Genomic DNA, 27,978 nt, shown 5'->3' on the forward strand with positions numbered 1-27,978 from the left:
CAATAACCCAGTAGACACCCAAATATCCCAAAACAAGTAATCCCATCTTTACATTTATAAGTCTAACGTTATGTTATGATCAGAATATGATAAGCTGTCCTTCAGAAATTTCCATATAATGTGTTTGCCAGATGTGTATATTTTTATTGCTAATATAGACATTTTCAATCCACTAGCGAATAAAGCTGGCAATATCTCAACCCGTATTATGTATACTTCATCAGTGATGTAGATGATATGGACATTGTTAAAACGGAGCTTCCTCGCCGTACACAAGTGAACATCTTACCAACAAAATAAATGTTTATCCCTACACTTGTAACGTTGAAAGACTAGGTCACGTGCAAATTTCAATTACTGTCACAGTTAGACTTACCATTCGAATAGATTATGCAAAATATCTGACCAAATTGTGCTTTCTGTGCTTTTTCAGGTTACGAGTTTTCCAGCGGGAAGAAAGTGTTGACGTGTGTCGGCTCTGGTACATGGAATGGAACACCTTTGTCCTGCAAAAGTGAGCGATAGAATATTGTGGCGTATTTGATGTCAAATCCATTGCATACTACTCATACTGGTATAATTAGTATATTTATTCTTTATTACAGCATATTGATAATCTTAAGTTTCTAATTTTCCGTCATTGCATAAGAGTGTGTGGTGTTATACTGCTGATAAGAAGTATAATAATAGCGCTGATGTCTTTTAGAGGTCACGTGTCCGATCTTGACCGCACCACAAGATGGGAGCATCATCGGCACCTGTGGCAGAAGATTTGGCGACACCTGCAGGTTCCAATGTGACTACAGCTTCAAACTGTCCGGATCAGCCACAACTACCTGCACAGCGGCAAAGTCGTGGTCTTATCCAACTCCAAGATGCAGCAGTAAGAAAATTTTAGCACGTACAAAGTTTATACAGAGAACGTATCTTTGCGTCTTCAAAATGGCATTTTGTATACTTAAATTTTTGGCCCTGTGCATATTATACTCGCATATTATTTGTGGACCACATGTATAGCCGTGTATTCTGCAAGTAGTACTCGAAACGCATTCACATCCGTTCGTTTGTTTATTCGTATTTCCAACCACATTCGCACTGATATATTCCCGTTTAAAGCATGATAACGAAAACCCAGGGGGGGGGGGTTAGAAACCCGGACTGCTCCCAGAGCTTGAGTAGTATGAGGATTCTAGGTTTTCTACGAATGTGTTATTTCATACATAGATGATGAAGACTAAACAAAAATCAAATGGTGGACGTTGAAGTGGACTCAACTCCAAAATTGGCATAATGAAAAATGTTTACATCGCATCGCAAATCTATATCTTGACTTCCTTTAGATTGAATTAGTTTCAATCTACCTGATGAACTCCAGGTATGGTGGATAATGCTTACGACATAGTCACGTGAGTAGAAACTCCCCATTCAATGAGGGTTTTAACCAAATTGTCAATTCTCATTATGACATATTTTTGCCTACAACAGAGCTTTCGTGCCAGAACAGTGAGATTGCAGACCCATCACCTAACGGAGTTCGAGTCTGCCCTGGGTCCTACACTGAAGTCGGCCATTCCTGCTCAGTGACCTGTAACACCGGCTATCAGCCGAGAGGGACACAGGTCTCCACATGCAGGGAAGTGAATGGAGTCGCAGGATGGCAAAGTCGCCCACAGGCTTGTCAAGGTACACATAACATAGGGATATAAAAGGTCTCCCGTGCTCTATGCAGAGCATAGGGTTTGGCGCCCATCTCCATTTCCGTAGCCCTTGGGCGACACACAGTTGTGCAGGGCACTGCAGCAGGGGGCTAGTCCGCTGGTAGTGCTGTGTGTGTTTGACCTTCCCACACTCTTTCTCATATGTGCTGAGTGCTAAGCAGAGAAAGAAGTATGTACCATTTTTAAAGCCTTTGGTATGACCCGGCCGGAGTTTGAACTCACAACCTCCCTGTTACATAGCGAGCACTCTACTAATTGAGCTATTGCACCGGTGGGAGTATAGGAATATAGAAGGGCTCGAAATTAAAGGTTGTCCAATGGCTACTGATCATTAAAATATCGCATAGGACAGCTAAAAAGACACTTTGGGACATTTCTGAGACAATACAAAAATAATCAACATCAGAATGTCAGCCCTTCTTTTGTTAATGAGGCACACGTCCCGGCTTTTGGATCCGGAAAATTCCCTCCGAATTTCCTGTCTACTCTGCAATTATAGTGTGTCTGGGAGTGAACATAAGAAAATAAAGTTGACGTCAAGTTGAAGTCATACATACTTCCCGAAAAAACAGGTTGGGACAGTTTATCCTCGCTGTGGGACAATTGGAATCTATTTTTGGGACAGTGCTGGGACAATAGGAAGAAAAGTTAATTTCGAGGCCTGATATAGGCTGAAGTGTCAATATTGTTAATAATGATCATATCATTATTGTTAGACATGGGATGTAATCTACTTTTTAAACACTGTATCGATCATCTGCAGATGTCATAACACGTTCTCAAGCAAGTATCTTCATGCAGTTTAAAATGTCGGTATTTGGGCCAAAAGTCATATCCGATATGTTTATTTCACAAGTGGGAAGGCGAGCGCTATATTGATTAAAGCACGGATAGACAGCTTGCGTATATAGACTAATATCTCTTTAAATCTTCTGAGCTGGTGTCAAGTCCTTAGAGAAACAAAACACGAGCTTCTAAATGCTGCTTCTCGCACACATGATTTGTGAATCGTGCCTAAGCAATGAATATCTACTATTCTACCTTACAGTGGACAGGTGCTCCCCACTGACTGATCCATCTGTTGGGACAGTGTCACCAGTACTGTGTAAGACGTCACCGGCGTACAACACCCAGTGTACTTACAGCTGCAACAAACAGTACACTCTACATGGACCAACATCCAAGACATGTGAACCCGGTGGCACCTGGTCCTCAACTGATGTGAATACTTGCAGAGGTACATGTACACGGTTCAATGCTTAAGCCTAGGTCACAATTCAAGAAAGGGGCCAGCTCGGCGCGTTTTCGGTCTGTTTTTTGGCACTACCGAACGGGACCTGGACGGAGACTGTCGGCCTATTTTTGGCCGCACACTCGGATTCATGACGCCGGCCGGGCCGAGAACATGCCGAGCAGGCCCCGTTTCAAATGTGACTCCAGATTTATTAGTACTAGAAAACTTTGAAAAATATTATTGCATATACTAGCACCAGACGACGTAAATTTGCATTACAATCAACACAAAACATTACCTCTTTAGTGTCTCATATTTTGTTCAAAGTAAAAATTCTGACAGTTTTGACTGCAAGTAAGGCTGTTGTTATGGTATACAGAATTCGATACGTTGCAATATATGGCAACAACAATTTGCAACTAACTAAATGCACAGCAGGACCGACTTCGTTGACAGCGCCAGGCAACATCAGATATGTAATTTCAGTGTTCATTAAACGATCATTTGTCACTTTTTTTTCAGACGAGATGGATCCGACGTTTTCAAATTGTCCTGGTGACATCACAGAAGTAGCCCCATCCCAGAAGACGGAGGCAGAAGTTTCCTGGCTAGTCCCGACAGCCACGGACAACTCCGGATCAACCCCAACGGTAGATGTGGACATGACAACCTCCCTAGGGCCGGTCAACTTTCTTCAACGGACTCCACCAATCTGGTTTCCTGAGGGCCAATACACAGTCACATACACGGCAACTGATCCGGCTGGAAATACAGCAACATGTGACTTCTCCATACATGTTCAAGGTATAAGGAATAGTCTGTATTTGCAAATTTGAAGAAGTTAAGACGTAAAAATATTTTTTAATCTGATTTGGTACAACAGGGGGACACTTGATGAGTGACATTTCACAACGAGCTTTCGGGACATAAGAATAGAGCTGGCTGGAAGTACCTGACGGAGGGGAGCAAGGGGCCAGTACCTGGCCTGTGCATATAGGCAGTCAGTTTGCAATGGATGTCCTAGCTTGGACAGTGTTTGAAAAAACAGCTGCAGAAGACACAAACTCGTACTGTTAAATCAACCGGAGTGCCAGTAAAGGACAAGTTTGCAATGTCTTAAGTTAGCTATGGAAGTAGAAAATGTGTAAAAAAAACGTTTTACCATTTCAGTGACAAGGTGTAGTCCACTGGGAGCTCCTGCAAATGGAAAAACCATCCCTGATCCTTGTGGTGTGATCCGTGGCTCAACATGCAGATTTTCCTGCCAGGGTGGATACAATCGTGTGGGCGCTGATGAGTCCGTCTGTCGACATGATGGTTCGTGGACCAACCCGGCTCCAACTTGTCAAGGTATATCAATCTCGGACTACATATGAGCAACTTCCGTTTTAGAGAGGGGAGGATGTTGACTAGGTCATGGGTATTAATGTGTCTTTTTCTGTTCGTGGTCCAGTGTGGAAAATTTCCTTCTGTTTATGTTGGCATACTTCTGTTACATAAATATATCTGATTAGAATAATTTGTCCTGTAAGTGCCATCGTGTTAAAATGAACATAGATATTAAAACATGAGATACACACGAGACTCTCATAAAGACCTACCCACCTACCAAATATCAAGTCAATCCATTCAAGTCTTCTCAAATTATCGTGTTTACAGACACACGCACGCACACACGCACACACACACACACACACACACACACACGCACACACACACACACACACAGACACACACACAGACACACACATACACACACTCGCGCGCACACACACACATGCGCACACACACACATGCACACGCGCATACACACACACACACACACACACACACACACACGCACACACACTACACACACGCACACACATACACACACTGCACACACACACACACACACACACACACACACACACATGCACACACACATGCACACACACACACACGAACACCTCTGAAAACATAACCTTCTTGGCAAAGATAATAAGTGCATGGTGTAGAATGAGTATTTTAATGGTCTTTTAAGACACCAAGGAAAGACACCAAGGAAATGCCTACTACTAGTCTCGATTTGCTCTTATGGTACTGACAAAAAGAAATCAACATTGCATTTCCTCAGTATATGACTCTGTAATTCTACAGTTGTGCACTGTCCATCATTGTCTGCGCCTCCCAACACTGCCATGTCGGGATGCTACGGGACCAGCTCAAAACCATACGGAACTGTTTGCTACTTCGACTGCATCGCAGGATACAAGACCAAAACAGGGTCGCGGTCACGTCAGTGCCTGTCTGATGGCTCCTGGTCGGGAACTGAACTTGAATGTGAAGGTATCTATTTCAGTTATAACAATATCAGTAGACTAAAAGCCGGTTGTTATTTAAGGAAGAGCATTACATTTGCATTGCGGTATTGATACGGAACATTAACAGTGGGGGCGTGTGGCTTTGCGGCAGAGCGTTCGGCTTAGATCCAACACTGAACGAAATCGGCTTGGTTCCGGGTTCGAATCCTGCCATGTCACCGATCTTGCACTGTGCATTTGTCCAGAAGACAAATATTGATTACCATCTGCCGATATATGTATTGAATAAATGATATTGCATTTTGATTATGTATACTAATATCTTCTACTTATAAAGAAATAATGCATGGCGACATTATCAGTGGAATTTTTCCTTTCTAGTGGAAACGTGTTCTGGTCTTACAATTCCACTCAACGGTGCCATCAGCCCCTCGACATGCAATTCCAAGTCAGGTTATGGTACAGTCTGCCAACTGAGCTGTGACGTGGGGTACCAGACAAGCGGGCCGACCGAGCAAACCTGCAACCCTGGTGGACTGTGGTCGGATCAAGGCAAACCTACAACCTGTATAGGTATGGAGATCTTAACTAGTTTGATCAGATTAGCCCGTTATGCCATTGGGGTTTGAGTAGTACTGGCCAGCTAATGATCTTTATCATACAGATAGGCTATATGTTCAGATCACCAGCTTTTATCCTTTGGTTTCTTATACGTCAATAACTCTATTTGCATCGTTTATGGAAAAAGAAAACAATGTAAACGCCTGTAAGAATTATGTTTTTTTTGTACTTGTAATAATGACAGTTTGAATTGACTATTTGATATAATACTGATAATGAACTTCTCTCAGTCTTTATATTGGCCTATAAATCAGTGTGATCTTGATGCTATAGTAATAAAGACGTTGCATATCATCACAACAATGTTTTTTTTATACGTTGGATATTGCAAGAATTTTACCACAGGTTGCAAGTTGCATTTGGGTTTATTCTAATAATAGAACTTAACTGTAAATACACCAACAGATCACATTCTGTATACATTAAACGTAGTCTTTTGGTGATCTTCATTTAGAAGATCACCAAAAGACTACGTTTCTACTAAGATTACAAAACCCACTAATTATGCAGAATGTGGGACTATTCATTATCCACTGCCTTCAAAGAAGAAGTCGAACCCCATAATAACTAGCGTAGTAGTAGAAGTAGAAGTTTTTTCCAGACAGTTGTTACCTGTCTCCTGTTACTGTATTGCAATGAGTATTATACTTGATTGTACAAGCAATTAGCCTTCGGGCATGATGTTGCAAATATATTTGTTATCGATTATATTTTACCAAAAATAATTTTCAAATAATATTTTAGATACTCAGCCTCCGACACTTGGCAGCTGTCCATCAGACCAAACTGTGTATGCAGGCCCGGGAGAAACTTCAACAACAGCCACATGGCCCGTGCCTACTGCAACGGATAATTCAGGGGTCACTCCAACAGTGACTCTCGTTGAAGGAAACGCACCAGGTATTTTGGTTCTACGATTATGTTTATCAGATTCTTGTCAATGTTTTGAAGAGTTATTTTCCCCACATTAGTGTATGTATCAGATGGTCTCCCTCAACATCATATGGTGCATGGTTTTACATGTAGCAAGTATACTTTATTTGACTATCTACTTCATTGCTAAGCTAATCACATTTTTCAGAACATATGTGAGCAACAGATAAGTTAATGAAGCACGATCATTGCAACCTTCTATTTATTTGCCTATTTATATATGATGTTTATACAAGAACACAGTTACTCAAGCAACTTGATAGATTTTGAAACCTGTCAGGCGTTTCAGGTAGTATCCACTTTTCGTGGGTAATGTAAAGTACAGGATGCTATTTCTAAGGCCTGACAGTTGCTTGAGTACTGTTCTTGTTTATCTATTTACCTTGATGTCTAACCTTCTTAATAATATGGTTATCACTGACTAATATCTGTTTTATGATATTTATGTTCTTACAGGATCTACCTTTGCCGAAGGAACACATTCTATCAAGTATACTGCTGTTGATTCTGCAGGACGTAACAGTGATTGTTCATTCACGATCACAGTGAATGGTAAGATTTTACCAAAATCGTCCTTCTTTCATCCGGTTGTTTTTTTTTCGAACATTTCACACAAGACATAGTGACGGCACATTCAAGTTTTTTTTAACTTATCTTATGCCGCCACTAACACAGAGGACACTACCTAAGTGAAGAAAGCCGAGTAAAGTGCCTCTCCCAAAAGCACAAGATTGGTGGCATGTCAGGATATTCGAACTTGAACCTCATGGTTCTGGGCAGATTCTCCATTTCTATTGCCCTAAACCTAAGCACACGGTATCACAAAAGCGACACTGTAAACAAAATACAGCCTGTTAAGGATAAATGCCTGCATTTTATTTTTTCGTTTACATCCTAAAGGGTATACGTTACTGTGCACGCATAAGAAAAGTTAAAACGTCTGTGTCATTTGTTTCAGTGGCATACTGTTCCACGCTGAATGCTCCTTCCGGAGGTAGAATAACGTGTAACCAAAACGACAGGCGATACGGCACCACATGCCAGTTCCAGTGCAACCCCGGCTTCCAACTGATTGGAAACCACACGAGCTCCTGCCAGAAAGACTCCAGCAACGTTGGATTCTGGACTATGTCAGCTCCAACCTGCGACGGTATGGTGTTTTCATCACCTTCGCCAAGAAGGTTATGTTTTCAGTAGCGTTTGTCCGTCTGTTTGTCTGACTGTTTGTGAACAGCATAACTAAAGAAGCTTTCTATACATTGTCCTGAAACTTGGTATCTAGGTAGGTCTTAATGAGTCATAGAAATGATTAGATTTTTGGCCCCCTGGCGGCTTTTGTTGGTACTGCAGTAGAACTTCCGGTTTTGATATCTCGTGATCTGGACATGCTAGGGTTACGAATTTTGGGTGGTATATAGCTCTTGAGCTAGGGAAGAAGTGACATGAATTTGGGCCCCCTATCAGCTTGTTCTGAAAGTGAAGGAGCGTTGGCTGAAAAAAAAAATTCGCCTTATGATCTCCTAAATAATTTGGCTAAGGTACTCTTGTTTGTTTGTTTATATATCTAACAGGAACCGTAAACTGCCACTAGTAAATGTTGATTAGTTAGAAATCAGCATTAAAAGAAATAGTTAGAATCACCATGTATTTATTTTCTTATAACAGTTGTTACCTGCCCCAGTCTGAACGCACCTGTTAATGGCATCAAGTCCGGATGCAACAACGCACAGGAAGACTACAACACTGTCTGCACATTCTACTGTAACAAGGGATACAGTCCAAAGACTGGCATTCAGCGTACCTGCCAGCAGAATGGCGCATGGTCTGGGACAGCCCTAACCTGCACGGGTCAGTGAGATTTTTCTACTACATCATAACTAAAATATAACATATGATTGATAAAACTGCAGATCATGAACAATAGATGACCATTGCATGTATGTAATGCAACATACATTTTGTACTTGAAGGTACTAAAGACTGTGTTTATTGAACCTTGAATAACCATATGGAAATAACATCACTTGCAGTTGACACGTGTCCATCCTTGAGTCCAATACAACACGGAGACGTACGCCCAGGAGCGTGCACGTCAAACCCAGTATACAATGACGTCTGCACGTATTCTTGTGAAGCCGGGTATACCTTGGTAGGCTTACAACTCAACAAGTGCCTAGATGGTGGCAGATGGCAGAATAACGATTCTGTGTCCTGTCGAGGTACGTTGAATATCACTTGCCCTAAAGTGCTTACTAGTCTTCGAAGTTTTGCGAAATTTCAACGCACGATACACAAAACTCTTTATATTCTTATTAAACGGACGATACACACAAAACTTCTGATATTCTTAAAAAACGCACGATACACACAAAACTCTTGATGTTATAAAAAACGCACGATACACACAAAACGTTTAAACTTCTTTAAAAAAAAGATACACACAAAACTCTTGATGTCCTTCAAAATGAAATTATTCAAACTAAAATGAGACGATTTTCTACTTAAGTGCTGCCCTGTAACAATACTTAAGTGCTAACAGTCAATAAGAAATAAATTCAGCACTACAAAATTAATTTTAGGTTAGACAACTAAACTTGACTGTCTGTTTTTTTAGATGACACACCACCGGTGTTCCATGGATGTCCCAATGATATGTATGTAACAGCTGATGGAGGAGAAGGAAGTGTCAACGTCACGTGGTCCCCACCAAGTGTGACAGATTCAACTGGTAAGTGCAAAAAATCTTAATCAGATTTTCTGTGTTTCTGGTCAGATCAGGTACCTGACAAAATATACGTAACCACTGGCGTATTTAAAATTTCCAATGACCAGAGGGTTTGTCCATTTTGTCCAGAGCTTATTGAGGACGGGTATCACTTTTTGATTGTGTCCCAAATAAATTAATGTACGCAATGCACTATATACTAGACTGTTAGATTCTTTCCCAGCATTCACCACAATGAACTTTGAAATTTAAAAATTTAAATACATATTGACTTGTGACAACCCCTACATGCTATACATAGGGATATATATTAAAGACCGTATGGATATCAGAAACTCCTCCAACGATTGTATAAGTTGATACCTATCTCATACTAGCCACCCACGTTTGTATTAGGTTAGCCTAATGAAAATGTAGTTGACATGTACTTACTTAAGTTAGTATATGCCATACTTTGTACACTGTACAATTGTTGCGCAATAAAGCTATTATTATTATTTAAATCCACACATATTGCTATATCTTTTTTATATAGCTGAAGCATTTTAGACACTTACCTCTGATGTATACACAATTACATTAGGTATCGCTCCTACTGTTACATCAACTGGCGTGAAAAGCATATTTGGTGAGGGATCACATCATGTGACGTACAGGGCCGAGGATGCTGCTGGGAACGTAGCAAAGTGCCAGTTTACTGTCGTCGTCACAGGTCAGACGTTCAAATATTATCATTTTTTATGTTTTTATACCAACACAAAGAACAGAATTCATAGTGACATGGTGAGAAATTAGTTAAAAAACGTCATGTTTTAGCATAAAGTAATGTTTCAGAATCAAATAAATCCAATCGTGAAAACATGCCGTAATGTTAATGTTTATTCATTTGGGTGGTTCCTTATTTCATTATGTTTACCGAAGGAAAACATATTGTTTTTACTAAGTTTCTTCCTCCTCCTCTTCTGTTCCAAACACTAACCTCTGACCTGGCCAATGACATGATTTGTTGACGTCTGTCACCATGGTGACTGGTGTTGGGTTACATAATGTTGCAACATTTCATGGTCTTCCCTACTCCTGTCACCATATACTAGTAGTACATGTATGTGAATGTGTTTGAGTAAGAATTAACAGAGCAGACCATGTCCGAAGGTATACATTATGCATTTGCTTTGCAAATGTTAGTTCTCTAGTTTTATTTTATTTATTATGTTATTTTTCTTATTGCTTGACAGTACACCGCTGTAGCAGTCTTGCACCACCAGCGTTTGGACAGTTCGTTAGCACGTGCAGCAATCTACGAGGAAGCAGCTGCAACATGGACTGCCACATAGGCTATCGCCTTACCGGCTCTGCTACTAGAACCTGCGTGGTGACAAACAACGGGACAACGAAGTACTGGGATGGAGTGGAGACCAAATGCGAAAGTATGTAAGAACTATTAGCACTAAAGATATCATATAGTGATGGTGACATAATGTTATTCGTTATAGCAACGCCCTTGGTTATAGGTTAGAACACACTGCGGAAGATTCTGCAAATTCCCGATGCAAACAAATATGTAAGGTCTTACTATCAATCCAAACTTTTATCAAAACATTATGTGTCAATTGCTATGATGTAACACACAAACATATAACTAGGCCGCCTTGCTCACTCTGTGTTTGTGCTGATAAGGGAGGGTAATTAATCTCTAATTGGCCTTAACGAAGCACTAGTGAAATGTGAAAGAAAAATATGTAATCATTCAATGTTTTCCTGATGCCAGTTTATAGATGCAGCCGCCTGTCCAGGCCCTCCCATGGCACCATCACCCCGACAGGTTGCACCGTTCAGCCTGTAGCTGGCACACGGTGCACCTTCCACTGTCTGTCTGGTTTCGAACTGCAAAGCGGCATTAACACTACAGAATGCAATGCAACAGGCCACTGGTCACCCACTATCTCGTCTACACCTTCATGCAGAGGTATGTATCATTTTAATAAAAAAAAAACATAGCATACTTTTGCTTGATTTGATTTTGAACATGGCGTAAATTGTTTTAGCGTTAATACGTTTTACTGGTTGGATGCTTATTTTCACATGTTTGTTTGAGCATAAATTTCATTGCATTTCAGACATTCAGCCACCTGTCTTCACCAGCTGCCCAAATGACGTGCACCTGGAACCAGCTGCAGGGTCTGGTACAGTGCTTGTGAACTGGGACAAACCAACAGCCACAGATAACACCGCAGTATCCATCACGGTATCACCAAACGGTACAGAGCCACCCTCGGTCTTCTCTGTTGGGACACATGTTGTCACCTACACTGCAACAGATTCAGTCGGGCTGACAACAACATGCACTTTCAGTGTCATCATCAGAGGTAGGCCCCCATCATTGTCACAAATGACTGAATTACATGTAGAACCCGGTTTTATTCTCCTTCGCATTTCGTTCAACATGTAACAGCTAATCACTGTTTTTCAGACTACGTGAATGTTGTTTTGTTTGTTTGTTTGTTTGTTTTGTTTGTTTGTTTGTATGTTTGTTTCCCATTAGCGGTAAACCGCCTTCAGACCAGTTTTGTATGTGTAAGTACAAGCTGCGTACGGCTTGGCTGTATTGTTTGAACCACTCACACCGGGAAGGACCCCTGCTCTATGATCTTTTCCGTAAGTTGCGTAAAAAGCCATTTAAAAATCATTGCAAAGTGCTTTGTTCCTTCATCTATTTATTTCTCTGACTTCACAGACAATGAGAACCCAAACATCACGTGTCCAAGTGATATTGAAGAACAAACCAGTAGTCCACCCGTTTCCGTCAGTTGGGCCGTTCCAGTAGCGACCGTAAGTACATGACATGAGCACGTTGGCTGAACGTACTGTACCTGTGTGAAATACATGATAGTACATTGTTTGTTTAGCATAACTGGTAAACCGCCTTTATATAGGCGTAACACGCCAGTTTTGGGCATGTAAGTACAATCTGTGTAGGAAAGGTCCTCTACTCTTTTCGACAGGTGCTGTGGGTTCTTTAACGTTGGTGCGGCTTGGCTATCCCAAACACGGGACCTCCATTTAACGTCCGGGGGATGTCCCTATCCGATGGACGTACTCATTTGCACCTGAGTTAAGTGGGGGAAAGCCGTGTCAAGTGTCTTTCCAAAGGGTATAAGATCAGGGGGAATCGTGCAGGATTCTAACCCGGGACCTCTTGGGTCTGAGCCGAAAAGTAATAAGGTCTCATATAAGGTCGTATTCACGCATATAGGGTTAATGAGAACGAGAGGTTCAATAAAACCTGTCATTATAGCACACAATTTCTGAAAAGTGACATGCTGCACTTAGGTCGCCATTCCATATTGTTTAATAGAGTGCTACCAGCCATTTGAAGTTGCGGCTAGAACCTAGTCTCCACCAGACTCCTTTGCAGGCAGAATAAATAGTAGAAATCGGCTAAGGGGAACATCATTTACTAGAGGAGTTGGCCGGCCATAGAGGGTCCAGCTTGCCTGCCCGTGCGTACTGCAAATATAGCGTTGTACATGTATATATCATCACATTATAACATTATCCAACACGTAAACATTCATTTCAGGACAACTCAGGCGCAGCACCAACTGTAACTTCCTTAAGTAAAAACCCTGGCGACAACTTTGGGTATGGACCGGAATATATCACATACGAAGCTACCGACGGATCGGGAAACCGTGCAACATGTACCTTCAGGGTAATGGTAAAATGTAGGTGTTTGGCTGGTATTACACATTACAGTTCATATCATGTATTACGCGTGTATTGCGTGTTGATTTGTTTAAGACCGAATATATAAGCTCTTATATGCCATTGATGATTAATTATTGTAAAGAAAATTTCAGAATTCAAATTTCAAAACCATTTGTCCTTTCCAGCAACTGACTGCCCAAGTCTCAATGCACCAGCCTATGGCGCCCTTGTGTGCGGTTTTTGGTTCTTTGGCACGTTTTGCGATCCAACCTGTGAGGAAAACAGTGACTTTCCTGTGGGGTACACACCGACTACCTACATCTGTAATCCAGAAGGGATATGGGCCACAGGTTTAGGGGCAAATTCTCCAGCGGCGAGAGTACCGATACCAGACTGCAGTGGTATGTTAATCAAATAAACGTTATTATCGCTGAACAACTGTAACTGGTACAATGTATAGTAGGGAATAAACAACAAAGGTAGATACATGGACTATTATCAAATAATAATTAATACAATTCTAAGTTATAATCTAATAGACTTAATCCATACTAACTGTACTGAATTTCAATTATACCAAAGCTAACATATTGCAACAGGAAGAGTACTATAACATTATACATTCTACGATTCAGGAGATGTGTCAGTTAATTACAATATGGTATCGCAATTGTAGTGACTCGGATATGAATTTCCAAACGTACACTGATATCTGTGTATATCTGATACATGTATTATCAAACTCTGACCATGTGTGTTGGGAAAGTAATATTGAATCTTCTACCTTTTCCAGTATCATCATCACCTAATGCAAACAAACAAGGCACCGTCAGCTTCTACTACAGTGGCAACTGCAGCGACCCTGCTGTACAACAGCAAATCAAGGAGAACTTCATTCAAGCGTTCCTGATCAATTTTAACGGGGTTTGTCGGTTTGCTAACATAAGAGACCCTACAAGTGGAGGTTGCAGCATCGACAATGTGTTCGTAAGTATATGCGTTGTTCCTGTTAGTAGTATCATTGTCAATGGGGCACGGAGACTATAAATGGTACATAAATGCATGGGATTGCTCTTGCTAAATTTTTCTTTCGGAGCGATTTGTCTGAGACATTATATTAATATATACATATATACATTACAACTTCATTTTCAAATGCTTTTTTTTTCAAATTTACAGGTGACGTGTGGAACACGATCCAGACGCTCCCTCTCTCTGTCACGGTTCGTCCGACAGACAGTTGATGATCAAGTAGGTATTGACTTTACACTCACTGTTGCTCCGGGAAACTCAACCGTCAACGAGACAGCTTCTGATACAGTGGGATCTACATTGGCCACGATGGAGAATGTCTTCGGAAGCCTGAAGAATGCAACTGATTCAGGGGCACTGCAGCTTGAAGTGGGCGGGGAAACGTTGGGAGTTGTTCCCGATTCGTTGGAGGAAGGCGAAGTCGTGCTGCAGTGCCCAACAGGGACGGCATGGAACAATGACACTCAGAAATGCGGTAAAACATTTCACCCTTCCCTCATACACCCCAAATCCCTGTATGCGATACCATGTTTGTCAAGGACAATACCTGCCTACCTGCCTAAATGCTACACGTAAAGTCTTAGACTTCTTTAGCACCATTAGCAAGTATTTCGTATTATAATCCCATTTTTTTCTTATTTGTTGTCGCTTTCACGTATAGCTTGCAGCTTATGCCTCATTGTATGTATAGAGTGCACAAAGACCTAATCTTTAAGCACATGCGTAAAGGTTCAGCTAAGGGAAAAAAACGGAAAGTTTACGCATTGTTTATGTTTTGCTCATAGAATAGATTTTGTGTGATGTTATGTACATGGGTCTAGAGTCTATATCATTGTACGTCACTCTGAGCCCGCATTTATGGTGCGAAAAACAATTATGATTCATCTTTATATGCTATTTTGGGAGTTTTTGATATATACTATATATATTACAGTCGGCTGCCCAGCGGGATTTTACTACGATGAAGGCAACAGCACATGTGTGGACTGCCCTCTTGGATCATACCAAGACCAACACAACCAGCTGTCCTGCAAGATGTGTCCAAACGGGACATGGACAGAAGATATAGGAAGCAGAAATGACACTTACTGTAAAGGTAAGTGCCGTTTGCTGTTCTATTGTAACCATCTGTCAAAGGGTGTTTTGAAAAATCAAAACTGTATCTATACTGCACGTTACTTTTTGTCCTACCTGGGCAGCGATTACGTTCGATACGGGTCTTCCGGCCCGTGTGATAACTAGCGGTACGGTCCGGGGGTTCTTACCGCGTACGGCCCGGGCCTTCCAAATGTTCCGTGGAACGATTCGAACGCGTTTCGGCCTAACCGCGTGCACCGATTTCGAAATTCGAATACAAAATTCGGACGTTGGAATTGATGTTGTCGCATTTTTTGGGTTTAGGGACACCAAATGTTTGCCCATTTCGCATTGAAAGGCGTGTTTTCGTGGGTGGGTATGACATAAATAAAATACAACACGGTGTATTCCGCATCTCCCTCGGTCCCAGCCCTCCCGCGGATCGGATCTCCCTCCGGCCTTCGGCCGTCGGGCGATCCGACGCGCGGTCGGGCTGGTACCTCGGGTGATACGGAATACCCCGTGTTGTATTCTATATATAGAATCCCCAAAAAACGCAACAACATCAATTCCAACGTCCGAATTTTGCATTCGAATTTTCGAAAGCGTTGCACGCGGTTAGTGCGAAACGCGTTCGAATCGTTCTATGGAACATTTGGAAGCCCCAGGCCGTACGCGTTAAGAACCCCCGGGCCGTACCGCTAGTTATCACACGGGCCGGAACACCCGTATCGAACGTAATCGCGGCCAAGGTAGGACATAAGTATCTATACGTAACGTTTAGTTATTATCTACAATGTAGATGTAGCGTAATGGAAATTGATCACATGATCACATTGGAAACATGCATGTATGTCAGGAGTATGTAATTTTACAAATAAATAAGTCGATGTTTGCACGTTTTGAAGTCAACTAATCCTTACTCGAATTTTTCAGACGTGTGCCCGGCAGGGTGGTACTCTTCTACAGGAGTCCAGCCCTGTACAGAGTGCTCTCTTGGAACGTACCAGCCAGACACTGGCAGCACATCCTGTACCTCCTGCCCATCGTCACAAACTACAAACGCTACAGCTGCCACGTCTGCTGCCTTTTGCTTCGGTTGGTACTTTTCTTTGATGTTACGTCTGATGATTAACCTCATAATACAGCAAATTTCCTACATCTTTTTTGACGACTATATGTCATTCTTATTATGGCTGAAAACTATTTTCTTACTCTCCTTAGGTATATTACATCAACATATGACTTTTCTATGACATCAGAAGCGTTCAAAAACTCACTTCTTTAGAAAATATATGTATAGATCAAAACTTTTATTAATTCCAGATCGGTGTCAAACTGGATATTTCTCCGCGAATGGCCTGGCTCCATGTACACCGTGTCCACAAGGGGAATACCAGTCTGCTGAGCAGAGCACATCCTGTCTTCAGTGTCCGCTTGGGTACACCACAGCGTCAGTAGCCTCGGGAAGCAGTGCTGACTGTTTCAGTGAGTCTTTTTCATAATCAGTCATGCAGGATTGATCTAGACAATTGTCGGTATTTCATACTTTAGTCACGTAATTTTAATTAATATTCGCGGTTTTTGCAGTCTCTTCTGTACCGCTAATTTATCATCACCTTAAATAATTCGTCGACTTTCTTTCTTCTGCGCCTGCCGCCTCCGAGGATACATAGATAAGAAAACATATTCCTTTTTTCCAGTCCGCAAAATTTTGCTAACTGGAATATAAAGTGATTTACACTACTTGTTTTTTTTCCAACAGACATTGATGACTGTGCGTCATTTCCATGCACCAACAACGGTACCTGCTCGGACAGAATCAACGCATACCTGTGTCAGTGTCTGGGCGGATTTTCAGGTACGTTTTGTGTTAACTTCTTTCAGCACTTACCTTGCCCAACACGAGGGCGTCTATTATTAAAGGGTAACTTTAACAAAGAAACACAGAAATAATACTAACGTTGTTTCTCTGTAGGAGACAACTGTGAGATAGATGTTGACGAGTGCTTGTCGAGTCCATGTGTAAATGGAACCTGTGCAGACGAGACAGACGGTTACACCTGCGTCTGCCACCCGGGGTTCACGGGAGAGGACTGTTCAACAAACATCGATGACTGTGAAGTGAACCCCTGTTCTAACGGGGCAGAATGCGTCGATGGAGTTAATTCTTTCAGGTACGGAATGCACTTATGTTCACATTGATTATACAAATGGTTGGATATTTCTTCGGTTAGTTTATTCCAAAATGCCCAATCTGTAAAGAGGGTAATCTTGATTTTTCTATAGTTGTGACTGTCTAAGTGGCTACAACGGCGCGCAGTGCGAGGTGGAAATCAACGAGTGTGCGTCCGGTCCGTGTGAAAACAACTCAACCTGCAATGACTTGTTGGACAGCTATGATTGCGTCTGCAACCCTGGATTTACAGGTACAATGTACTATACTATAGATTTCATAATTATACGCAGGACATGTCATAACGTATACAAATACATTTTATATGCTATGAATGTTACGATGGAGTACGGATTTAAAAATATCAAATTGAATAAGTAACGTTTTTTATCTTTAATCACCATATTTACAGGAACGCATTGTGAACAGAACATCGATGATTGTGACGTTTTCCCCTGTGCGAATGGTGGGGTATGCGTAGACGGTATCAACTCCTACACATGCCTATGTGTAGAAGGCTACGCGGGCAACAGTTGCGAAATCAATGTGGATGACTGTGCATCTACACCATGTGTTAACAATGGCACATGTGTAGATGCTGTGGCAGGTTACACATGTGAATGTGTATCGGGATATTCAGGTATAAACTGCACACAAAATGCCGACGAGTGCTCGTCAAACCCCTGTCAGAACGACGCGACTTGCGAGGACCTGTTTGATTCGTACACATGCACCTGCAACCAAGGCTACACAGGAGTCAACTGTGAGGCAGAGATTGACCACTGTGCAACCTCACCTTGCTCCAATGGTGCAACCTGCATAGACAAAGACTTGGACTTTGAGTGCCTGTGTAACCCAGGATACGAGGGGTTGAACTGCGAAACAGAAATCAATGAGTGCACTTCCAACCCGTGTGTGAACAATGGCACTTGCTACGACCAAGTCAATGGCTATATCTGCAGTTGCTTGGACGAGTTCACAGGTAAGACGGCCATAACGCTATTGCATGCATGTAAACGTAAATCGCGAACAATGCTATACTATGTCTGTAGATTCGTGAATGTAGTATTCACTGTCTGCAGTATTTCTCAAGTGTACCATTTTAAGGATAAAGGGATAATACTTCATGCAACGACGATTCTTATAGTAACTAGAAAGGCCAATATTTGCTTTGGAGCAAATACAGCGATGGGTTCACCACATTTTACGACATGGCAGGGAAAGAATGAGAAACACAAGGGAAAACAATGATTTACATTGATATAACTTTAATATGAAGTAAAATACAACTAAAACAACAGTTGGATAGCTTTCCCTACTTTATTGGTTAGGATTTTTAATTGCATAATGCAAACTGTTGATTTTCAAAATAAAAAAAAAACGTCCATGCCCTGCATTCCAATGCTGGAGCAGGAAAGCTTGAAATACCTACCAAAACACTTGAATACAGACATACTGTCAGTATGGAAATTATCTGTGCAGGTGTTAATCAAGTTAAATCCCAACAGCCAATCAGCAAGAAATGCTCTGTGCAGGTGGAAATGCTCTGAGCAGGTGTTAATCAAGTTAAATCCCAACAGCCAATCAGCAAGAAGAATAGAGGAAAGCTGCATGCCTATTGGTTGATGCCCTGCATTCCTTTGTGATGACTCATGCCCAAACGTGGTAAACAAGGCACACTAAGACAGTAATACATTTGCTATAACACAGCCAAAAAACTCAAATAAAACCATTCTAAAAGCCTGTATCACAATAATTTAAAAAACGCCTAGGGGTATTTGCCCACTGTACCTCCATACCAAATTTCAGGACCTTAGGCCCTAAAATGAAGAAGCTGAATCCATTTAAAAAATGGCAGGAGAAGAAGAAGGAGAAGAAACATCAGAAAAAGCAATATGGTTTCACCACACCACTTCGTGGTGTGGTGAACCCATAATGAGGGAGATTCATAGAATAGTATTGAGATTGAATATTGCATTCTCTACATGCTACAGTTGCAGTTAAGATATTGTCGCATTTATTATTCTGCAGGACCAAATTGTGAGTCCAGCTTCAGCCCATGCGAGTCTGCTCCTTGTCACAACGGAGGAACCTGCACCGACATGTACCCGGACTATGGGTGTGACTGCCCGACTGGCTATGGAGGTTCTACCTGTAGTATCAACCTACCGGAATGTGCGTCCGGCCCTTGTAACAATGGAGGCACATGTGTCGACGGAATAGGCAACTTCTCTTGCAGGTATTGTATTTTATCATTGTTACGCTACAATGGTTGGTCACTCCAGTATTCTAGAAGGGGAACAGTTAAAGTGAGGGCAAAAAGAGTAGAATGAATAATGTTAACCCAAACGTTAAATGTTCTGCTTTGTCATATTTTGTCAGAACAGTTATAGAGTTTTTTTTTTTATTTTCTGTTTACCTTCCTAGCTGCCCACCAGGTTTTGAAGGTGACCATTGCGAGGATCAGATCAACGAGTGTGACAGGTCTGGCTGTGAAAATGGGGGGACTTGTAGCGACACGTACGGAAGTTTCGACTGCGACTGCCCGCTGGGGTACAACGGAACACGCTGTGAAGTTAACATCGATGAGTGTGTCATGCACAGTTGTACTAACGGTTCTGCATGTGTGGATGGAATCGCATCATACACGTGCGACTGCTTGTCAGGTGAGATTGGACACACTTTTTTTGCAAACGAAACCTTAACGTATTCTAGTTATATATATAACACTAGAAAGGCCAACATTTGCTTCGGAGCTAATGTAGAATATTTCACTCCATTTCCCTCGAGCTCCATACTAGAGTATGGAATGACTTAATAATATTGTACAAACGTACACTGCCACATAACCTTACACTCACAGATTTAAGGTTGCTCATATGAGGAAATAAAGCTAATGTGCGTGATTTTATGACGAATTGGTTGATTTTTTTGCAGATCGTATCGCTATATGAAGTACCAAATCAAATATTCATGTAGGTGTTGTAATAGTGATTTATAAATTGTGTTGCCTACGTCATTACAATCCCAATTCTTTTTTTTATTAAGGCTATACTGGGCCAACGTGTTCTGAGGATGTAGATGAGTGTTCGTCTGACCCATGTCTGAACGCCGTGATCTGCAACAACCTCGTCGATGACTACATGTGCGAGTGCCAAGATGGCTACATCGGGAAGAACTGCGAGATCAACATTGACGACTGTGAGAACGTCACCTGCCTGAATGGTGGAGGATGTGTGGATGGAGTAGGCGGGTTCATCTGCAACTGTCCTGATGGCTTCAGTGGTAGTCATTGTGAGATCGACGTGGATGAGTGTGCTTCAGGTATGTATCACGATATAATATCACATCTGAAATCTTAACACTGTTTACGATATCTTTACGTACTGCAGGTTAAAACGTTTGTGCAAAGGGCGGAGCCCATCTCCGGTTTAGAAGTTCTTGGGCCATGCAGTAGTGCAATTACTACAGTAGAAGGCTAGCCACTAGTAGTGACACTTTCACAACTGATACGTGCTAAGCCGGGGACCGATCTCACAACCTACCGAACCCAAGGCGAACACTCTGCCCGGCCATTACCATAGGTCCCCCTGTGCCTACAGGCACATCGGGCAGCGGCAGCAAGCTTCCTTTTGGGTGACTGCTGCCTCCTTAGCCTCTTACAGGTTCCATCTTCTTCCCGGCCATTGCACAGGATTAATTATTGTACATTTTTTATATCTAATCATATCTATTACCTTGTTAAGTTGTACTGCACTGTGTCCAACAGGTCCTTGCCAGTCTTCTGGAACCTGTGTGGACGGAGTTAACAGCTACAGTTGTCAGTGCCAGACTGGATACACTGGAACCAGTTGTGAGCTGGACATTGATGAATGTATTACTTCACCGTGTAAGAATGCAGCTCCATGTAGCAACTCACATGGAGATTACAGGTAAAGTTTTGTTTGTAAAATATTTGTCTCTTTGGTCCAGCGCTTTCTAAATCTCCTGACAAACACTCTTTACGTCAAACCCTCCATTGCTTTACGTTTTATACATAAAACTTCACACGTAAACATACATACTTACTTGATATGCATTTTTAACCTTTGTTCTGCTGGCATTTTTGCTCAATATTTTCAAATAATTTGTAGTCTTAATCAGGTCAAAGACCCTTGACTTTTTTTGCCCTGCGGTTGTTAGTTACTTAGATGGTACTGTATGTGCAACCCATATATATGGGTCCCGCAGGACAAGGTAGAACTCCATAACACTGGCAGGCATTTTTCTTGAATGTCATGTAGCTTTCCTAATGGCGTTTAGTGAAAGTGAGTGCACATGTAGCAGTAATTTTAGGTGGTTTTGCTCTAATCTAAAGGTTGCAATGGACTGAAGTAAATAAAATGTCTTTGCAGCTGTGCTTGCCTCTCTGGATACGAGGAAAAGAACTGTGACGTGAGTATTGACGACTGCCAGGGACATGCCTGCCAGAACAACGGTACCTGTGTCGACCTACTCATGGACTACACGTGCCAATGTGCGGCAGGGTTTACAGGTGACTTGCTATCATCATATATATCCATTTGTCTCGGATTCAAGTGCATTTTCCTTTCAAGTTCCTTTCAATTTCCTATTACTCTCAATATTTTCTACTGTAACTAATAATTTGCAAAGTCAATTAGGATAAATGGTATGATGTGACGTCATGAAAGTAATAACTTTCTTGTTGTTAATTTTCCATTTTTGTTTATAGACATTGATATGCAAATTCAGTTCCATTATCATTTATATCATTTGTCATTTTTATTTAGTTTGTTTTCTGTACTTTTTTAGTCTGTTTTTGTTTCTTTTATCATAACTACCCTTTGATTGTACTTAAGTTACCTTTTATTATGTTATGTTATGTTATGTTATGTTATGTTATGTTATGTTATGTTATGTATGAAAAGCGCCAAAATGGTGACATGCTAACCTGTATAAATGAATAATAATGGAAAAAATGAAATGAAAAATGAATCTATAATATTGAAATGTATGAGTATACTCGGTAGTGAATTTAAAACAAACTTTCTTGCTGAAAGGTGCCCTTTGTGACGTCAACGTTGATGACTGCGACTTTAACTCCTGTCAAAATGGAGGAACATGTGTGGACGGCATCAACAGCGTCACTTGTCAATGTTCCCGCGGATACCATGGTAAGCATCTGCTATCTAATATTTTAAACGGCTGGATAATCTAAAAGTTATCGTTATGTAATCTAAATCATCAAGAAGACAATTCTGTCTTTAAGCAGTAAAAATACAGCACGAATATCACCGATCTATTGCCTAGACATGGATATCGATGTGTTCAGCCTAGCTATCTCATAGCTAGCTCGTATATGTACATAATGTGTTCTAATATAACATAATGATACATATATGTACGGTGGCTTTTTCTGTTATTTCTTCAATCTGTGACTTTATCAATGCCTAATCTCTATCTATATGTCCATATGTCTATACTGCATTTCCAAAACATATACTAATTATGTACATTGTCATCATCATTCAGCCAGATTTTTGTAACCGGAGGCGCCTTAGAGATAGAGTCCTTCCAGACCTTTTTGTCCTTCATGGCGGATGACAAATGTCTCTTTCCATCATTATGTACTAAATGTACAGCGTATGTCCATCAGGTGATTTCTGTGAGACAGAGACCGATGATTGCGCTGCTCTTCCCTGCCAAAACGGCGGCAGCTGTACAGACATCGGCAGTGACTATCAGTGTGACTGTCTGGAGGGCTTCAATGGGAAGGACTGTGAAACAAACATTGACGATTGCATTGGACACATGTGTCAGAACGAAGCTGTTTGTGAAGATGGAATTGGAAACTACACCTGTGCGTGCAAACCGTCGTTTACAGGCAGATATTGCGATACAGGTAACTGTGTTTATCATTTATCATTTTGTACACATCCTACGTTTTGATTTTAAAGAGAAACCACGTAATATATCCAGTTATTTTGACAACCAATAACGTTATTATATTTCTCTGGCCTTTAAACCAGTGAATTAATTTGAGCAGAAACAATTATAAGCCTATCCAATGATGCCTTTACATAGGATATAAAGGTATTTACATAGGATATCCTTCGTTAAAACGATTGTCTGTTTTAGAACTGTCTTCAGATTTCGACCTGGTCTTTGATGGTAGTGTGGATGGGTACAGTTCAGCCAGCCGCAACATCCCTGACATGACTGCTTTCACGGTGTCCTTTTGGATGCAGACCACTGACCGTAATAACTACGGCACACCTTTCTCATATGCCCTGGTAAGACAACAATAAAAAAGATATATCGACACTGTCGGTCAATATTGACAAAAATGTTTAAAATATTTGCTTGAAAATGCATGTCGACCTATATTACATCCGTTCAAATATGACTATATTGATATAAAAATGCACAAGATTAGCTAGTATGCATTTTTTCTCATTAAACAGTACGCTTGGAGTAATCATTTTTGCCCCATTCGCCCATTCCCAGAGTGAAGAAGTCGGGAGTGACAACACGTTGACGATATCTGACTACACCGCCTTCACGGTCTATGTACATGGAGAGGCAGCCTACAGCACCCATGGCATCCAAGACGACAACTGGCATCACATTGCCGTAACTTGGACGAACACTTCAGGACAGTGGAAGCTTTTTGACGATGGAGTCCGTGTGGATGGGGGAGATGGACTTGGCGTTGGTCATACCATATTAGGTAAGTGGAATTTTCCAGTCACGGTTTTTTTTTTTATTCCAACATGTAATCACCAGACGTGGTGACGACACACTCAAGTTTCTTCAACTTATATCAATGCCGCCACCAACACAGGGGACAGATACATGACAGGACAGTACTCATTTACACCTGAGCTAAGTGAGGAAAGTCGTGTAAAGTGCCTTTCCCAAGGGCATAAGATCTTAGTTCCGAGTCGCGCACTCTGCCGCTACGCCACACGACCCCACGGCATTTCATGTGATAAATTGTTTTGTTAGAGGAGGCTTGGAAGACTAAGCAATGCCCAACATGTGACACTGCAATATGTAACTCTCACGTCAGTTTATGAGGTCTAGATCTATGGATTCGAATCAATTGTTGGCAAATGTCTACTAGTATATTAATCAACAATCAATAGTTAATCGCCATGCTGCAACACTTGTTTTCCTCGCTAGGTGGCGGTCTTGCCGTCCTTGGTCAAGAGCAGGACTACCTTGGCGGCGGTTTTACCACGGATGAGGCCTTCATCGGTTCCCTACATGGGATCAACTGGTGGAGCAGAGCGCTGTCTGACGGTGAAATCTCGGACCTGGCTACGAGCTGTAACCACTCCCTGCGTGGCGATGTCCTAACATGGGCAGATTTTCAACTGAACGTGGAAGGAAACACCAACATGACGACGCATTCAGTGTGCGACGGTAGGTTTCTATTCTACGCAATGACGCATTCAAAGTGAATCATTTTTAACAGCAGGCACATAATATTGAATGGTACATGTATTTAATCAGTCAAATTTAACATAATGTAATGGAGTGTGATGTGATGTAAAGTGATATGATCATTATAATTTACTATACTAGTAGGTAATGAAATACTTTTTTTTAATTTTCATCTCTGTGTTTAAATATCATCTGACTGTAACGTTACAATCATTCTCATGTTTCAGATACGAAAGAATGCCTGTCTTCGCCATGTGAGAACAACGCTACATGCACGGACTATCTCGGTGGATACAGATGCGCCTGTCTTCCCGGGTTCACCGGCGTCCATTGTGGAGACAACATAGACGACTGCCTCGGGACGACATGTGAGAACGGCGGAACGTGTGTTGATCTGGTGAATGACTTCCATTGCTCCTGTCCATCTGCTTATCATGGCAAGAACTGTGAGCTGGACGTGACCACCTGCAGCCCGAACCCATGTCAACACGGAGGAAACTGTACTGACTCGGGAGGCGGCACGTATTCGTGTTCGTGCAGGTAGGTGCAGTACGGTACTTTGCTCTAAAAGCCTTTACCTTTTCGAATGGCACAATACATGCTCAACAACAATTTCAGGTTTAGGTGTAGATTAGAGGAAACAACTGACAAATTAAATGGCCCAAGGCTTTCATTCTTCTTAAGCAAGGAGTGATGCTCTGCGTAGCCTGGTATTCATTCTCATTGTACATGAAACCCGTAAGCTACATTAGGAATGGATACCAGACTATATTTAGTACATAATATAGATTGTTTAAAACATTTTGACAAATGTTGTGGTAATGAAGACGTGTATCGTGCCATCACACTATAGCTACATCTAGGTTTTTATATTAGTGAGGTAGCCTAAAGCATGACATGTGCCCCTTATTAAGGTAGAGAGTATTAAAAACACTGACAGGCATTACTTAACGTTAACAGCCCTGGGTACACTGGACCTGACTGTGAAGAGGACGTTGATGAGTGCTCTTCAGGTCCTTGTACCAACGGCGGCACCTGTGTCGACATGGTCAACGACTACTACTGTGACTGTCCTGACGGCTTCTTCGGACAGAACTGCGATGGAGAAGTGGACTACTGCGACCCGAACCTCTGTCAACATGGCGGGACCTGCCAACCAATCACCAACGATTACAAGTAGGCTACCTCTAGGACATATTTTACTTATGACCAACTGAATGTGTACATGAGTACATGAGGTTCCTATCCTAAATTGGCTTGACCTTCCAAAGTGACAAAGCAAAATGATGAATTTTACCTAAAATGTGCTATCCCATTTCCTAAGAAGCTTTTTAAATGTTGACCACCCTTTGCCCTAGCTGCACCTGCCCTGCAGGCTACATGGGGTACAACTGCGAGATCGACATTGACGAGTGTGAAGGAGTAACGTGCTTGAACAATGGCACGTGCGTTGACGGAATAGCAGCTTACACCTGCAACTGTCTGGCGGGTTTCACTGATTCGCTCTGCGGCACGAACATCGATGATTGCCGAGGCAGCCCGTGTGAAAATGGTGGTACCTGCGTCGATGGTGTTGCTTCCTACACGTGCGATTGCCCCGCCATGTTCACAGGTGAATTCAGTATCTTATAAACGAAATGCTGATGAATGCTTTTCAATGCGATGGTTTCTCATCAAGAACAGCGATTATATGCTTCAGTGAGTGATGTGTGATTATGTTATGTGAAAAAAATGCTTCTATATATCCTTTAGACATTTTACACATCCCCAATACGAATTTTACATAAACTCTACAAGCATATTTCATGGAGGTATGAGATCTCCAAATTCTTGTTCAAGTTTGTAATATTAACATTTAGTTAATATTAGTGGGAAATATGTTACGGAAATATGTATATAGTGGGAAGATATACCTTTTTATATGTTCAAGTTATTATTCTATAAATATTCCTTTTTCTCTTCTACATTTATTTTTATTAAATTTGCAACATGGGTCATGTACTTAGATATCATATTTTCCTTCATTAGTATTATCATCATCATTATCATTAATTATGTTCTTTATTGTAATGGGGGTGGGACTCAAACAGGCATTGTATCTTTTTTCTGCCTCCATCACATTTAGGTTTTTTTCTATAGTATGTTTTATTCGTGTAATTGATATTTATACTTTCCTTATTCCGTTTATTATATGATTGTGCGAAATCAAATAAACAAAACAAACAAATAAACTGTTATCTTATTTCCCTTTGTGATAAACAGGTGACAGATGTGAGTTGGTGATTCTCCCAAACCTCCCTCAAACAACAGAGCCGTACGTCTCCATGAGGCAGACACCAACGCCAGCAGCCGAGTCGACAACAAACACCGGCGGCATGCCGGCACAGGAGTCTCTCACAGCCCCAATCATTGCAGGGTCCGCTGTGGGTGCCATAGTTGTCCTGGCTGTGGCCGCCTTGAGCTGGTACTTCTGCAAATCCTCTCGTCAACCGTAAGTTCCGCATGTAACATTTGCATACAATATCAAATAAGAACTACATGAACGTAGGACACAATCCTCCGTGAAGTTATTATAATGGTGTTAGAGGTGTGACTAATGTGTTTGATGTCCTCTTTAACTACCGACATGTGAAGTTTACACAAACCCATCAAAAGGTTCTTGATGACACAGAACCAAACAACAAGTTGTTCAAAGTATGAAAGTCTCTTCTCTTAGCAAAGAAGTCCATTGTAGCATTTGATAATAAAACATGTAAATGATGTCATTTAAATGAGGTTTCTGAAATAATGTTTAGCTGTTTTTAATTCTATGAAAGAGAGTACCATCATTTACCACATCAGTTTATTATACGAATTACGGCCAATTTGCATTATTGGTATCTATCATAACCGGTGTCACAGCGATCTCGCCCACCCCCATTTCGCTAGCCATTTTGTCCCCCAAGGGGCCCCTTGTGGGGTGATATCACTAGGGATTTGCGATCTCGCCCCCCCCGTTCCTT

General features: G+C 41.5%; 1 protein-coding gene across 1 annotated transcript in view; it reads left to right on the forward strand.

Moving 5' to 3' along the window:
• The window catches only part of LOC109483231 (sushi, von Willebrand factor type A, EGF and pentraxin domain-containing protein 1-like), a 37,002-nt gene that overhangs the window by 8,096 nt on the left and 928 nt on the right, over window positions 1–27,978 (forward strand). The window contains exons 6-49 of the mRNA XM_019786209.1: window positions 434–514; window positions 707–883; window positions 1,486–1,683; window positions 2,767–2,955; window positions 3,475–3,756; window positions 4,123–4,302; window positions 5,092–5,280; window positions 5,637–5,828; window positions 6,621–6,776; window positions 7,266–7,361; window positions 7,768–7,959; window positions 8,475–8,657; window positions 8,840–9,028; window positions 9,424–9,537; window positions 10,118–10,246; window positions 10,770–10,961; window positions 11,303–11,500; window positions 11,652–11,900; window positions 12,269–12,363; window positions 13,115–13,259; window positions 13,428–13,643; window positions 14,036–14,229; window positions 14,422–14,749; window positions 15,209–15,370; window positions 16,288–16,449; window positions 16,678–16,839; window positions 17,117–17,212; window positions 17,330–17,528; window positions 17,641–17,780; window positions 17,940–18,509; window positions 19,559–19,766; window positions 19,955–20,193; window positions 20,576–20,851; window positions 21,297–21,459; window positions 21,922–22,061; window positions 22,588–22,701; window positions 23,184–23,429; window positions 23,666–23,820; window positions 24,035–24,257; window positions 24,713–24,955; window positions 25,204–25,516; window positions 25,937–26,152; window positions 26,335–26,588; window positions 27,239–27,467. Of these exons, the coding sequence (XP_019641768.1) occupies window positions 434–514; window positions 707–883; window positions 1,486–1,683; window positions 2,767–2,955; window positions 3,475–3,756; window positions 4,123–4,302; window positions 5,092–5,280; window positions 5,637–5,828; window positions 6,621–6,776; window positions 7,266–7,361; window positions 7,768–7,959; window positions 8,475–8,657; window positions 8,840–9,028; window positions 9,424–9,537; window positions 10,118–10,246; window positions 10,770–10,961; window positions 11,303–11,500; window positions 11,652–11,900; window positions 12,269–12,363; window positions 13,115–13,259; window positions 13,428–13,643; window positions 14,036–14,229; window positions 14,422–14,749; window positions 15,209–15,370; window positions 16,288–16,449; window positions 16,678–16,839; window positions 17,117–17,212; window positions 17,330–17,528; window positions 17,641–17,780; window positions 17,940–18,509; window positions 19,559–19,766; window positions 19,955–20,193; window positions 20,576–20,851; window positions 21,297–21,459; window positions 21,922–22,061; window positions 22,588–22,701; window positions 23,184–23,429; window positions 23,666–23,820; window positions 24,035–24,257; window positions 24,713–24,955; window positions 25,204–25,516; window positions 25,937–26,152; window positions 26,335–26,588; window positions 27,239–27,467 (8,674 nt within the window). The remainder of the gene's footprint in view (window positions 1–433; window positions 515–706; window positions 884–1,485; window positions 1,684–2,766; window positions 2,956–3,474; window positions 3,757–4,122; window positions 4,303–5,091; window positions 5,281–5,636; window positions 5,829–6,620; window positions 6,777–7,265; window positions 7,362–7,767; window positions 7,960–8,474; window positions 8,658–8,839; window positions 9,029–9,423; window positions 9,538–10,117; window positions 10,247–10,769; window positions 10,962–11,302; window positions 11,501–11,651; window positions 11,901–12,268; window positions 12,364–13,114; window positions 13,260–13,427; window positions 13,644–14,035; window positions 14,230–14,421; window positions 14,750–15,208; window positions 15,371–16,287; window positions 16,450–16,677; window positions 16,840–17,116; window positions 17,213–17,329; window positions 17,529–17,640; window positions 17,781–17,939; window positions 18,510–19,558; window positions 19,767–19,954; window positions 20,194–20,575; window positions 20,852–21,296; window positions 21,460–21,921; window positions 22,062–22,587; window positions 22,702–23,183; window positions 23,430–23,665; window positions 23,821–24,034; window positions 24,258–24,712; window positions 24,956–25,203; window positions 25,517–25,936; window positions 26,153–26,334; window positions 26,589–27,238; window positions 27,468–27,978) is intronic.

Source organism: Branchiostoma belcheri, unplaced genomic scaffold, assembly GCF_001625305.1.
Source record: "Branchiostoma belcheri isolate BF01 breed outbred unplaced genomic scaffold, Haploidv18h27 scaffold63, whole genome shotgun sequence".
Taxonomy (NCBI): Eukaryota; Metazoa; Chordata; class Leptocardii; order Amphioxiformes; family Branchiostomatidae; genus Branchiostoma; species Branchiostoma belcheri.